This window comes from Erinaceus europaeus, chromosome 13, assembly GCF_950295315.1.
Source record: "Erinaceus europaeus chromosome 13, mEriEur2.1, whole genome shotgun sequence".
NCBI lineage: Eukaryota > Metazoa > Chordata > Mammalia > Eulipotyphla > Erinaceidae > Erinaceus > Erinaceus europaeus.
The window spans coordinates 58,899,214-58,913,841 of NC_080174.1; the positions used below are offsets into that span (position 1 = coordinate 58,899,214).

Sequence of the window (14,628 nt, forward strand, 5' to 3'; positions counted from 1 at the left end):
ACAGCTGAGGCCTGAGTCCAGATCTTGGGCTCAAGCCAGACCACTGGGGGTGGGGAAGGGGGGGGAAGCAAGCATGGAGCAACTTGTTTCCATGGGGACTCAGGGCTGTGTCCATACAACTGGAAAGATGACTACCTCCCCCCATCTGGATGAGGACACTAGGGAGCAGGGACCAGCCTCAGAGCCAGGTGTCCACCCACACCTCCTTTTCCGGAACAACTTGTTTTGCTCCAAAGCTTGGGACTTTGACCTGGGAGGTGTGTTTTCCTCCTGTTGGTCACCTGATGTCCTTCCTGCTTATCCTTTCCTCCTGCCCCCCATCCTCACAAACAAAGCCCAAGGAGTCTTTGTCCTTTCTCAGGTTCTTTAGGGCAACTTGGGTAACAGGGCTAGGACCTGGGACTTGGGGACTGTTGAGAAGCTGGGATACTCTTTGGGGTAAGGTTGGAGGGGGCAGTCACGACAGTAACTTCTCTCTCTCTCTTTTTTTAAAAAAAGATTTTATTTATTTTTAATGTTTTTATTAGTGATTTGATATTGACATTGACTTATAACATTACATGTCAACAGGGATATAATTACACACCATTCCCATCACCAGAGTTCTGAATCCCAAGTCCCTCCATTGCAAACCACCACGGTTCTCCCAAGATTGCAGATATGGATTAACTGTCATCTCTACAACTCTCTGTCTATGTTTGTACATATTTGCCCCCTTTTTCTTCCAGGTCCAAGATTTTATTTATTTATTAATGAGAAAGATAGGAGGGGAGAGAGAAAGAACCAGACATCACTGGTACATGTGCTACCAGGGATTGAACTCAGGACCTCATGCTTGAGAATCTGATGCTTTAGTCACTGTGCCACCTCCTGGACCACCAGCAATAACTCCTCTATCTTTTCTTAGACCTTTCTTTTCTGTCTTTCTTACATAGCCCCACTCTGCCAGGGCTTTCTCTTCCTATCTCATTTCTGATTACTTTTCCTTCTAAAGTTTATTTTTTAATTTTCTCTTTTGTTGCCCTTGTTTTCTTTATTATTATTATTGTTGTTATTGATGTCATCATTGTTAGGACAGAGAGAAATGGAGAGAGGAGGGGAAGACTGAGAGGGAGAGAGAAAGACATCTGTAGACCTGCTTCACTGCCTGGGGAGCCGGGGCCTCAAACCGGGATCCTTAGCCAGTCCTTGCGCTTTGTGCCACCTGCGCTTAACCCATTGCACTACCGCCCAACTCCCTCCTTTTCCTTCTAAAGACCCTTATGTATTGGGGCTGTGCCATAGTCCCTAAAAACTTACCTCAAGAACACACACACACACACACACACACACACACACACACACACACACACACATATACATACACACCCCTGGGAAATCTATGAGTTCCCATGCCTCAGTTTCCAATGTGGTGTCATAGATGCCTTTTAACTCTAGCCTCTCTACTCTACTCCAGACCCAGGGGTTCCACTGCTTTCGAAATATTTCTCTCTGGAAGGTCTGCAGACATACCAAGCACAGTACTTTTAAGCCTGTAGCTCATTACTTCTGTTCACTGTGTGGAGCACCGTTACCTACCAACTACTCAAGGCAGGAACCTGGGAATCACCAAGTCCTTCCTCTCTGTCACCCACTCCCAGCTTGCCACAGTGTTCTAGGAGTCCTTCCTACTCTGCTGTTTAAACAGGGCTCGTTTTGGCTGCTCTCATCCTTGTGGTAGCTACATCTTTGGTTGTATGGCTAATGTAGCTGCCTCCTCATGCCCATTTTCTCCAGATAGAAAGAATTCAGATACTTTATGTTAAAGCAGTACTGTTTTATGACACTAATAAGCTTCAGTATTATATCAGTATAATATTATTGATATATTCTAACATCTGTAAACTCCTACATCTTGATAATCAATGAAAGTCTAGTTTCCAGCCACCATTATACCACTGACTGTCTCTACCCCTTTCACCTACCCCTTAGTCCCTTTCCTTGTGCTAACCACCAATATGTTCTCTGTACTCGAGGCTTGATTTCCTTTTGTTTTGTGTGCTTTGTCTCTGGATATTTCACATACACGTGAAATCCTATTGTATTAGCACATAATACATTAGTAAATGCCCTCAAGTCCTATCCATGTTGTGATGACATAGCACAACTGAAAATTATTCCACTGTGTGTGTAAGTATATATGTATATGTATGTGTATGTGTATATGTATGTGTATGTGTATATGTATATGTATATATATCACACGTTCTTTATCCATTCATTTTTAAGTGAACACTTAGGTTGCTTCAATATTTTGGCCATTGCAAACAGATGAGTGCCTGAGTAAGTTGTGGTCTGTATACCTAATGGAAAACTACTCAGCTATTAAAAATGGCGATTTCACCTTTTTCACCCCATCTTGGATGGAACTTGAGGGAATCATGTTAAATGAGATAAATCAGAAACAGAAGGATGAATATGGGATGATCTCTTTCACAGGCAGAAGTTGAAGAACAAGGTCAGAAGGGATAACACTAAGCAGAACTTGGACTGGAGTTGGTGTATTGCACCAAACTAAAAGACTCTGGAGTGTGTGGGGGGGAATACAGGTCTTGGAACATGATGGCAGAGGACATAGTAGGGGTTGTATTGTTATGCGGAAAACTGGAAAGGTTATGAATGTACAAACTATTGTATTCTACTGTTGACTGTAAACCATTAGTCCCCTAATGAAGAAATAAAAAAAAAAAAAAGAAAGAAAGAAAAGAAAAGAAAACAGTGCTGCAGAGGGTAGGCTAGATAGCATGATTGTTATGCAGGAAGACTCTCATTCCCAAGGTTCTGATGTTCCAGGTTCAATCCCCTGGCCACAATAAACCACAGCTGAATAGTGCTCTGGTAAAAAAAAATAATAATAATGTTGCAGTGCCAGGTGGTGGCTCACCCAGTAGACCACACACATCACCACCTGCAAGGACCCCCCCAGTTCTCACCTGTAGGGAGGAAGCATCACAAATGGTGGAATAGTGTTACAGGTGTCTCTTACCCTCTATCAAATAAGAAAGAAAGAAAAGAAAATGACTGCCATTTTCTTTTGACCCATCCCCCTGTGGCTCTAGCAGAGGGCTGGCTGTGCTGGGGATTCTGGGGTTTCCAGTCCGGTCCTCCTCCACACTCATCCCAGGATTTACCTGGACCATGCCATCCAAGTAGTTGAAAATGTACTTCCTTGCTTCTTTCAACTTAATCCCCATTTCTGCCTCATGGTCATCCGGAAGTTGTGTAGACACCAACCCCCAGCAATAATCCTGGCAGGAAAAATAGAAAAGAATGTGCAGTAAATGGAGGAGTCGGTCAGTAGCACAGCAGGTTAAGCGCACGTGGCGCAAAGCGCAAGGACCGGCATAAGGATCCCGGTTTGAGTCCTGGCTCCCCTCGTGCAGGGGAGTCACTTCACAAGCGGTGAAGCAGGTCTGCAGGTGTCTATCTTTCTCTCCCTCTCTCTGTCTTCCCCTCTTCTCTCCATTTCTCTCTGTCCTATTCAACAACAATGACAGCAATAACAACAACAATAATAACTAGAACAATAAAATAACAAGGGCAACACAAGGGAATAAATAAATATATAAAAAGATAAAAAAAGAATGTGCAGTAAATGTAGGGGTGCCTATCTCTTTTTCTTATTGTCACTTGGACCTTCATTGTTCCAGGACTACTTTTGCAGATAGAAAGAAAGAAACAGAGAAAGAAGGAGCGAAGGAAAGACACCCTAGCACAGAAGCTACCCCCCCCCAGCACAGCTGGGACTACACTCAAACTGGGGTTGTGTGCGTGACACAGCATGCTCCCTACTAGGGGAGTTATCTTGCTGGCCCCTGTATGTATCTTTTCATATCAACTTTTACATTTTTATTTTTTAAATTTTTGTGCTATTGGGATAAATACCCAGAAGGGGAATAGCTGGGTTGAATGGTATTTATTTATTTATTTTTGTCTCCAGGGTTATTGCTAGGGTTCAGTGCCTGCACTACAAATCTACTGCTCCCAGAGGCTATTTTTTCCCTTTTGTTGCCCTTGTTGTTTACTGTTGTTGTGGTTATTATTATTGTTGTTAATGCTGTCATTGTTGTTGGATAAGACAGAAAGAAATTGAGAGAGGAGGGGAAGACAGAGAGGGAGAGAAAGACACCTACCTGCAGACCTGCTTCACTGTTTGTGAAGCAAACCCAGCCCCCACCCCCACCCCCGCTGGTGGGGAGCCGGGGGCTCAAACTGGGATCCTGATGCTGGTCCTTGTGCTTTCCTCCATGTGCACTTAACCCGCTGCTCTACCGCCCGACCCCCTGAATGGTACTTCTATCTCAATGATTTGAAGGAGGTCCATACTGGTCTTCATAGTAGCAATATCAGTTTACATTCCTGTCAGCAGTATCCACACCATCGCCTCCACTCCTTTCTTGTCTTTTTAACAATAGCCATTTTGACAGGTGGCTTTGACATTACAGTTTTGATGTGTATTTCCCTAATAACAGATGATGGACATCTTTTCATGTGCCCATTGATCATCTACATATCTTCATCTTTTTTCTTAAAAACATTTATTTTTCCTTTTTTAAATTATTTTTGTTTATTTATTGGATAGAGACAGCCAGAAACTGAGAGGGAAGATGGTGATAGAGAGGGAGACAGAGAGACACCTCCAGCACTGCTTCACCACTACTTGCAAAGCTTTCCCCTTGCAGGTGGGGACTGGGGACTCGAACCCCGGGTCCTTGTGTATTATAACATGTGTGCTCAACCAGGTGGGTCACCACCCAGCCCATAAACATTTATTTATTTTATGAGAGAAAACAAAAGAGAGGAAAGCAGATAAAGAGAGCAGAACACTACTTTGGTAAAATGCAGGGCCAGAATCAAACCTCATACATGCAAATCCCCTGCTTTGGAGAAGAGTTTATTCAGATCCTCTGCCCACTTTTTTGATGTGGCCATTTGATTTTGTTGTTGAGCTGTATATGTTCCTTATGTATTTTTTAGATATTAACTCATTTCTGCATGAATGACTTGTACAACTTGCAAATATCTCATTCAGTGAGTTGCCTTTTTGATGACGCCCCCCCTTCTCTGTGCATAAGCTTTCTAGTCTGATGTAGCCCCCCTCACTTTTTCTTTTGTTCTCCAGTCTGTATTCCTTTTCATTTTCTTTTTAATTTTTTATTATCTTTATTTGTTTATTGGATAGTAGAGATGGCCAGAAATTGAGAGAGAAAGGAGAGGTAGAGAGGGAGAGAGACAGAGAGACAACTGCATCCCTGTTTCACCACTTGTAAGCTTTCTCCCTGCGGGTGGGGGCTAGGGGCTTGAACCTGTGTCCTTGCATGTTGTAACATGTGCACTCAATCAGGTGCACCACCACCTGGCCCCCTTTTCATTTTCTACAGTATCTGGAGGGATTTTCTAAAATGGACCATGTGAGCCCCTTGCTTAAAACCCATTAAGAGAGCGCAGGTGGATGCTAGTTAAATTCATTCCCATTCCCTGCATTCCAATCAGTGATTCCTGAGCTGATCATTAACACACATGGTGCTGACTCCAGCCAAACACTGTGCCAGAAGATTCTGAGAATACCAAGTTGGGGTCGGGAGGAGAACAGGACATGCACACATGGGATGGGAGACATCACTTAATTCCAAGCCAAACTCCCTAGACCACCCGAAGACACCTGCCATTAGATAGTAATGGGGCCACTGCACTGGCTTGTGCATACTGACCTGGTACTTACTGGAAACAGGGATGTGTCATAATATCTGTGTGCTGCCCCTGGCAATATTGCCCTCCTGCAATAGAAATGGCTGCCAGGAGGTCCTGTGAACAGCAGTTTGCTGGACCTTGGGCAGACAGCCTGTGAAAGATCCTGGCTTCTGGGGACTCTCCATCTGAGACTTTGCCCCTAGACTGTTGAGTCCTTCTTCGTACTATCTATGGGAATGGACTTTCAGTATCTCTGGCTTCCCTCACCTGAGGAAGGGCAGGGCATGGAGACCTAGCATGACCCATGACCCCTGACAAAATACCTGGGTCACTCTCAGTCCCTGAGCTAGAAGACCTGATGGACCTTATGTGATACTGGGGACTGAAAGACCCAAGTGGGACCTTGTCAGCAGAGGGTGCCCTTCCTTTACACAACCATCTGCACCTACTTTCCCCCCTGTGATGGTGGAGGCAGGACAGAGGTACCCAGGAACAGGTCTCTGACCAAGCCAGATCTTGTCCTAGGGAGGCTCCACCAGCTTCCAGAGCCCACATTTGGGGCCAAGAGGAAAAACTGACTGAGGCCCAGGCCAGCTGGGTGGGACCAGGAACAGAATGAGACCTTCACAGGAGAGGCTGAACTTAATAGGTACAGAGACCTGAGGCCGGGGCTGTGGCCCAGGACTGGGGGCCTAGAATCTTAGTTGGCTGAGCAGGGACGGACAGATGAGGGGAGAACAGGAAATAGGATGGGCTCTGGATGAAGGGGGTAGCTTTGACTGTTTCTTTGCTCCTGGGGTTTTCCACACACCAGTGAACTACTTAATCTCACTGTCAGGCTTTCTAGGGGCCCTACTCATAGGGACTATTCAAGGCAGAAGCAATAATGAGTCACTTTTCCCCCCTGGGCTCAATCGTACTGCCAGCAAAGGAGACCTGACACAGAAATTCTAGGGAGTGCTGGGCTTTAGAGGTGAGGGCTGGACTTTCCCCACATTTCCCTGGTCCTCAGAACACTTCCTCAGCTGATCTCTGAGGGATGATCTCAGTGCCAGTCTGAATGGGCTGGGCACTTGCCAGGGGAGGCAGGCCTGGCGGCACATTACCATTGGAGGGAGGAAGGGCAGTTTTTCTCCACCTTCCCTGCCCTTCCTCCCTCACCTTCTTCCTGACTAGCTCCTCTCCTCCAGGGTCCAACTGAGTCCGGGCTGATCACAGGCACACACAGAGAGGACAGACCCCAACACAGCTCCAGGAGTCCGGATACCAGCTGCCTGAGGGAAGGCCCAGGAGCCGTGCACAGCCATGGCAGCCGTCAGCTTGCTGGTGCTGGGCCTGCTCACCTCAGTGCCCGCTGTCAGCTGTACAGGTAGTACAGGGCCAGCCCCACCCTCGTGGGTATGGTGGGGAGGGCTGGGATGAGTGCTGGTGACCCAAAGCTAGCCTGGGTGGTCTCTGGCTTCTGTCAGTATCTTTGACACCTGCAGTTTAGAGGCAGAGGGGACTGGGCTAAGCTGAGGAAGATGGCTAACCTCAGAGTCGGGCTTCTGTCTGTACATTGTTTCCCCCAAGTGAGCAGCAGGAGAATTTGTTGGGTTTAGGAACTGAATGTAGAGACCAGGTTCAAGGAGCAGGAGTTGGGGGCTACAAAGAGGATGGGGCTAGGGTCTGAGCCACTCTTCCACAGCAGGCTTGTTTTGATGGTGGAGTATCGAAGCTCGGTCCCTGATTTTGCCTAAATGCTTCTTGTTTTGGCTTTCTGAGTTGACAGGGCCAGTGACCCAGTGTAGGCTGCTGCATCCAGGACTTCTCTGTGCAGTCCTGAGTCTGTTTTGCTCTGTGACCTTGAACAAATCACTGCCCCTCTCTGACACTCAGCTTTTTTCCTCCATAAAGTGAGGACAATAAACCTGTCCCACACCCCTCTCACAACTGCTTCCAGACCAAGGGTGTGGAAGGGCTTTACGCCACTGATTCACCACATAAGATCTGGTGTCCACCCTTCACAGCAAGGCTGCATCTGCAGCTAAAGTCAGGGCAATCTGCAAGGGGATGCAGTTTTCCAGAGGGCTGGCTACTGTCCCCTCATGGAACCTGTCCCTGCTGTATGTCCAGAACATTCCCTGGGGCTCCTAGTGCTCTCACCTGCTTGCTTTCACTCTCTCTAACAGGACCACCTTTCTTCTGACTTGGGCTCTGCCCTGATTCTTAAGTCTAAGGTGCCTGTGTATGAAATACTCACCCAGAGCTGTGTGAACAGTAGAGCAGGGGACTGTGGCCACTGGTTTGTCCAGAGGAGTTGGAGGACTCAGGGAGGGAGTGGCTGGGACTTGAACTCTGACTCCCTGTTTTTGAGCAACCAACAATGGATCCAAGGAAGTAGTGGGTCTGAATCATCATTCTTGGAGAAACATCTGTTGATCTTAGAGAAACCATGCATTACAAACCCTGCTTTTTGGCAGGCATGGAACCCAGGGCAGTCGCTGTGTGGCTTCTTCTCAGGAGCTATGCAAGGTCTGACTTGGTCACAGGCTCTGAAGTTGCTGTAAGAGGAACTTCAGCTCAGGAAAGAGGCAGCAGCTTTGTTACAGTAGAGGGTCTCAGGGGAGACTCCAGGAAAGACTTTTGAGTGGGAGTGAGGAAGTGGGGTTTTTGGTGCCTGACCAAATCATAGGATGGCACTAGGGATGCAGGTATTTTGGACTGGAGGCAGGTGCCACAGAAGCCTCTTGCTGGCTACTGTCCCCTCATGGAGCCTGCCCTTGCTGTATGTCTGTCCCAGCAAGGCTGAGCTCCCATGGACTCAGTGATGCTCCAGGGAGGCAGGGCTCTTTGAGACTGTCAGTGACCAGGGCAGAGACCTCAGGGAGCCTCCAGGGTTAGAGGTGGGGGGGGGGGTAGGGCAGAGAAATGGCATGGGTGGGATCTAATCCCCTGGGCAGCCAGCTGGAGTAGTTCAGGGGGGCTTTGGTTTTGAAACCTCCGTCCTGGCCTGCAGAGTCCAGAAGAGAGCACTCCCCATCTCACTTTTCCAGAGATGTTCTATTGCAACATGATTCATGGGCACCCCCAGCAGAGCAGCCCCGCCTGCCCTGCCCAGCACTAGAGAAACTTCTTGTTACCAAACAGGATCTTCCAGATGCCAACCTGGTCCTAGTAGCTCTGCTGGGAGCTGGGAGCTGGGAGGAGGGGAGCTGCTTCCAGCTGGCAGGACCTAGACTGGCTATCCAGGGGGCTGCCCTTTGGTCCCCGGGGCCCCTGTACTCCCTGGTGGGGGGCTGCATGTGACCCATGGTGGGGGAGGGAGGCTTTGGGTGGCCTGAGCCTGAGACACAGCTCTGAGGCCTATGCCCTCCTTAGCACTATGTGTGTGTGTGTGTGTGTGTGTGTATGAGAGAGAGAGAGAGAGAGAGAGAGAGACACCTCTTCTTACCTGTACTACCCACCGGTTCTGGCAGTGGGCTGATGGTCTCGAGCACAGGTCCCAGCCCCAACCCAGCCCTTGGGGCATGTGGCCTCTGTCTCCCCAGTTCTGCATTAGCAGCCCCCACTGTGACCCAGCCTGCTGCAGCCCCTTCATTCCTTTGCAGGTCTGGGGAACCTGCAGCCCTGGATGCAGGGCCTTATCGCTGTGGCTGTGTTCCTGGTCCTTGTTGCCATTGCCTTTGCTGTCAACCGCTTCTGGTGTCAGGAAGAGCCGTGAGTGCCAGACCCTGGGGACTGGGTGGGGGCAGGATCACTGTGGCTACTCTAGCCCATCCTCTCACTGCCAGGAGGGGACACGGAGGCCTGGGGCTCATTCTCTGAGAGCTTTGAGGGGAAATGCCTTCTCTTGCTGGAATCTCACTTATTTTGTGGAACCAGGGTCTCATATATGTAAGATATCAACACATTGGGGCACATTTTCACTCAGATAGAGAGACAGAAATTGAGAGAGACACCACAGCACCAAAACTTGCTCCATTGTCGTATTACTGCCCAAATGGTGCTGGGATGCAAACATGGGTCATGTGCATGCTACACAGGTGCCCTACCCAGTGAGCTAGTTCTCTGGCCTGATTCTCACTGTTGGTGTTTGTGTAGTTGGGACAGCAGCTGGCCTGTGATGAGGGCTGTGAGAACCTCTGGAAAGGAGGTTCTGTCCTTATTTATTTTATTTTAAAAATTTCCACTAGGGTTATCGTTGGAGCCTAGTGCCAGCACTATAAATCCATTGCTCTAGTGGCCATTTTTCTTCTTTCTTTTTTTCTCTCTTTCTTTCTTCTTCATCCTTTCTTTCTTTCCTTTTTTTTCTTTTCTATTTTATTTGATAGGACAGATAAATTGAGAGGGGAGGGAGAGATGGAGAGGGAGAGAGAAAGAGAGATATCTTCAGACCTGCTTCACCACTTGTGAAGCTTTCTTCCTGCAGGTGGGGAGCAGGGGCTCGAACCTGGGTCCTTATGCATGGTAATGTGTGCACTTAACTGGTTATGCCACTGCCTGGGCCCCTGACTCTGTTCTTCTTAAGGGTCAGCTGCTGTGCCCCATGCTAAAGCATTAGAGGGGTAAGGAGATAAAATCAGGACCTGGCAGACTAGAAGGGAAGGCAGGCCTGGCTGGAACAGTGACCAGTTCATATACGAGTGCTGACAGGGGGTGCAAGCAGAACATGGTGCCCAGGCAAGTTGTTGTGGGGTGCTCTCAGCCTGTACCCTGTTTATCCTGATGAATGAGGGGGAGCGCCCACAGCACAGTGGGGGAGTGTGAACTGCATCTGAGGTCTTGAGTGACAGCTGGGTCCCAGGAGCTGACTTCCGGTGCCCTTGGCCAGGCTATGTCTCCTGCAGCTCTCTCACAGGCAGCCTGGTGCCTGCACTGTCCATCAGATACAAACACTAGACATCCAGGGGACAGGAGAGTATGCAGTGCAGGGCTTGTAGAGGACTGAGAGACCTAGGGAGACAGACACCTCCTCCTTCACTAGACAGCTATCCGACCTCTCCCTCCTCAGTGTCCTCTCTGTGGCCTCCGCAGCCCAGACTACGCTGCTGCATGCACAGCAGTCCCCTCACCTGTGGATAGACCCCTTTCTCCCCTCCACCATGGGGGAGGCCAGTGTGATTCCTCTAAAGCCACAGCTCAGCCCAGAGCCTGCAAACATTCCACCAGCTTCCTCTGCACTAAGGATGGGGCAGGGGTCATTTGGCAGGTGAGGACTGCACAGCGCCAGGAGGGAAGAAGCATAGGCAGAAGGTCCAGGCCTCAGGGACCTCTCGCTGCCACACAGAACAGAGAGGCAGTCCTCACGCTTAACTTGGGATATCTTAGGTCTGAGGCACCTGTGCTGTTGTTAAAATTCCGGAGGCTCCAGCCGGCAGGGCTAGCTTCACGGGCGGGTAACAGAGATGCGGAGACAACAGCTGGGCAGGGAAGCTGTATTTCTTTATTCAGGAACAACGATTCATAAACTAAGACAAACTAATCACCAAACAGAACTCGGCTGTCTCTTTGCGGCGGCGCAAGCACTCTCTCTCACTCTCGAACTCAGGAACCCTCCAACTCTGGAACTCTCGAACTCTGAAACTCTTCCACTGTGGAACTCTCTCTTACTCTGTAACTCTGAAACTCTCGAACTCAGGAACCCTCTGTTGGGGTTCCTTGGGGCGGGGCCAAGCGGGCCGCGAAATTAACTGGACTGATCCAATTCTCTTGGCGGGGGAGGGCTAGAACAAACCAATGTAAAGCATACAACACTGTGCAAAGGCCCAGGGGACAATGAGCAGCAGAAATGGTACCCATGACTCTGGGGGGAGCAGTTTCGGGGTGGAGCACTGGGTTTACAGTCAAATAAGAGATGAAAAGCAATCCGTGGGGGGAAAGCTCACTTTCTTCCATGGGTCCCATGATCACTGACCATGCTGCCTTGAAGGCACTGTGGAAACCTGGGTAGACTGGGGTGGGTGCTGCCGACAAGGACTCTGTGGGAAGAGGGTGGCCTTTGCATTGGCACAAGTGAGAATCAGAGCCTGGACCAGAGTGGATAAGGGGACAAGAGGGGGGGACAAAGGGAAGAGGACTTAGAGTGTCTGACTAACAAGCCCCATCCCCAGGGAGCCAGTGAACATGGTGATGGCAGTTGGAAACAAGGCTGATGGGATCCTGGCAGGAACAGATGGGAGGTACTGCTCCATGGCCACCAACTTCAGGTGAGGGGTCCTTAAGAGGCTGACCACTCTGTGCTTCTGGGGCCCACTGGACCTCAGGACCCCAGAGACAGGAGAAGGCTGGGAAGGAAGGGAACTCATATGGAGAAGGGCCAAGTGAAGAGGGGGCAGACAACTGGCAGGGGCCTTGTGAAGGCTGCAGGGCTCTGTGGGCAGAAGGGCCAGTTTGGAGAAAGGGCCTGGCAAGGTGGGGGGACTGGGAAGGGGAACAGGCTCAGTGAGCAGACTGGGAGTCACAGGGGTGGAGGGGTTGGAGGCGGTGGTGCAGAGGCTCTAAAGGGGGAAGGGTGAATGGGAGGACTCAGTATGTGGAGGGGTCCAGTTTGGAAGATGGCCTTTAGGGAGAGGTATTCATCCTATGTAATAGGACCAGGTGTGCTCATGGGAATCCTCTTCTGGGACTCCGTTGTTTATTCCGGAAAATTCTGTCTGCATAGTATGATGGGGCAGGGGAGGAGGAGCAGAATGGAAAGTTCAAGCTGTGCAAGTCACATGATCATCCTTTTTCCAGGTCCACTGAGCACCCGAATGCCTTTGAGAACATCACTGAGGAAGAGGGCAAGGTCCGGAGCACCCCCATGTGACCTCTACTTTCTTTGGACTCCCCCGCCTCCCACCCCGCAGTTTCCCTTTCCAGAGCCCTGCATCCAGGCAGGGCCAGCCCACTTCATTTCTGTGCAGGAATCCATAGTGAGGGGGACTTGTCCAAGACCACATCTGCCCACCCTCCCTTGACTTGGCATCAGCTAAGGTCACAGTTCAGACTGAGCCCATGTTGGACCTTAGCTATGGCCCTGGGGTGCCAGGGGTGGGGGGGTGTCTCCCACCCAATTCAAATCAAAAGAGCCTCCCAAGAACTGTGGTTAGTTACCTCAGCACCTCCTCTGTTGCCTCACCTCTCTCACTTCACCTGCAGAAGTGGCCCTTATTTCTGTGAAATAAAGACAGTTTCTATTTCTGGGGCTGAAGCTTCTAGGACTCAGGAACAGCCCCTCAAGTCTTCTGTTAAGGCAGGTCTTGCTTTTAGCAGCACAACAATCAATTGCCTAGCAAAGCTGCTGTATCAGTGGGCTGGCTGACCATCCTGAAGCCACCACCTCTGAGAGGTACCAGTGTACTGGGAGCTCACTTGCTCTTCCTCTGCTCCAGGCAGAGACACTCAGCTGACCTGCCTTGTATGACTCTGATTCTGGGTCACCCTAGTGAGAGGTCATCCTTATTCTGGTGACATCGCCGTCAGCCCCTGGCCTCATGCTGTCCAGCACACCAATTTCCCTCACCTCTCACCCAGCCAGCCCACCCCTTCCCCACAGCCCCCCTGGGCCTTGGGCCCAGGTGACTCACCAGCATGTCTGTGGAGGTTCCAGTGCACAGCTGCAGTGCTGGTATCCTACTGAGCCAGAAAAGGGTGTGGGCCCAGCTTTGAGCTGGGGTCCCAGCAAACCTGCTGTGTAACTTTGAGGAAGTCACTTGTCCTCTCTGAGCTCTTCTCTTGGGAGGACTAGTGTCACCTTTCCTGAGGCCACTGACTCCTAGTTCTGGTGGGGGTGGAGGCTGGGAGTTGGGCCTCAGAGGGGATGAGGTGGCGGGAGGGGAGAGACAGGCAGGAGGGGAGAAGAGTGGGCTGATAATGGTGGGGGCTTCTCACCTCTGTGCCTGCCATTCTTAAGGCAACAGCCTCTGTCTCTGTCTGGAGTGACAACCCAGCAGTTCCCCCAGCTCCTGAGAAGGGTGGGTAGGAGGCAGTCTGCCTTGTTCAGAGACCTCCACCTTCCACCTATAATGATTGGTCATTGGGAAGGCCCCCTCCCTTCATCATCATAGTTGTTTCAAAGTTTCACTTACAGTTTACCTCTGCATTTCTAAGTATCCCTTCTACCCTCACTGGGTTACAGCCTGAGTGTGCGGATAGATCACTAGGTAGGGCGAGAGCTTTGCCAGATGCACAGTTTCAGAGCCCCAGCACCACATGGGAAATAGCAGTGAGAGAAGTTCTGGTATGGTGGTGACTCTCCCTAGAGTGATCTTTCCATCTCTTTCTCTCTCTCTCTCTCTCTCTCTCTCTTTCTGTGTGTGTCTGTCTCCTTACTTAAATGAAAGAAAAAGCATTTTGGGAGCAGTGAAATCACATATATGTGAGACTCTGGCTCAAGTGTAGACAAAAAAAAAAAAAAGAAGAAAAAGAAAATGAAAGTAAAGGGGGTGGAGCAGTAGCACACCAGGCTAAACACACATAGTACGAAGCACAAGGACCCATGCAAGGATCCCAGTTCAAGCCCCTGGCTCCCCACCTGTGGGGGTTGCTTCACAAGAAGTGAAGCAGGACTGGAGGTGTTTATCTCTTTCTCTCCCTCTTTATTTCTCCTCCTCTCTCAAGTTCTCTCTGCCTTGTCAAATAAAATAGAAACAATGACCTCCAGGAGTAGTAGATTCATAGTGCAGGCACCCAGCCCCGCTCATAATCCTGGAAGCAAAAAAAAAAAAAAAAAAGTTAAGTAAAATGAAAGAAAATGCAGTCTGAGTCAAGGGATGGAAGGAAGGTCTTTGTCTCAGGCTTAATCCCTGAGACTTTAGGTGAGTTGCCTGTCCTCTCTGGGCTTTCAACGAGCTCATTTGAGACCTGAACCTCTTGAGAGTCCCTCTTTAGGTATTTACTTTAATGGTGGATGCCTTCTCACCCTCGTCTCTCAGT

General features: G+C 49.7%; 1 protein-coding gene across 1 annotated transcript; it reads left to right on the plus strand.

The window, feature by feature from the left end:
- The first annotated feature begins 6,856 nt into the window (after positions 1 to 6,856).
- On the plus strand, positions 6,857 to 12,896 carry PDZK1IP1 (PDZK1 interacting protein 1). Its single transcript, XM_016187359.2, has 4 exons — positions 6,857 to 7,099; positions 9,321 to 9,429; positions 11,823 to 11,918; positions 12,448 to 12,896. The coding sequence occupies exons 1-4, from the start codon at positions 7,036 to 7,038 to the stop codon at positions 12,518 to 12,520; spliced, it is 342 nt and encodes a 113-aa protein (XP_016042845.1). The 5' UTR covers positions 6,857 to 7,035; the 3' UTR covers positions 12,521 to 12,896.
- The last annotated feature ends 1,732 nt before the right edge of the window (positions 12,897 to 14,628 follow it).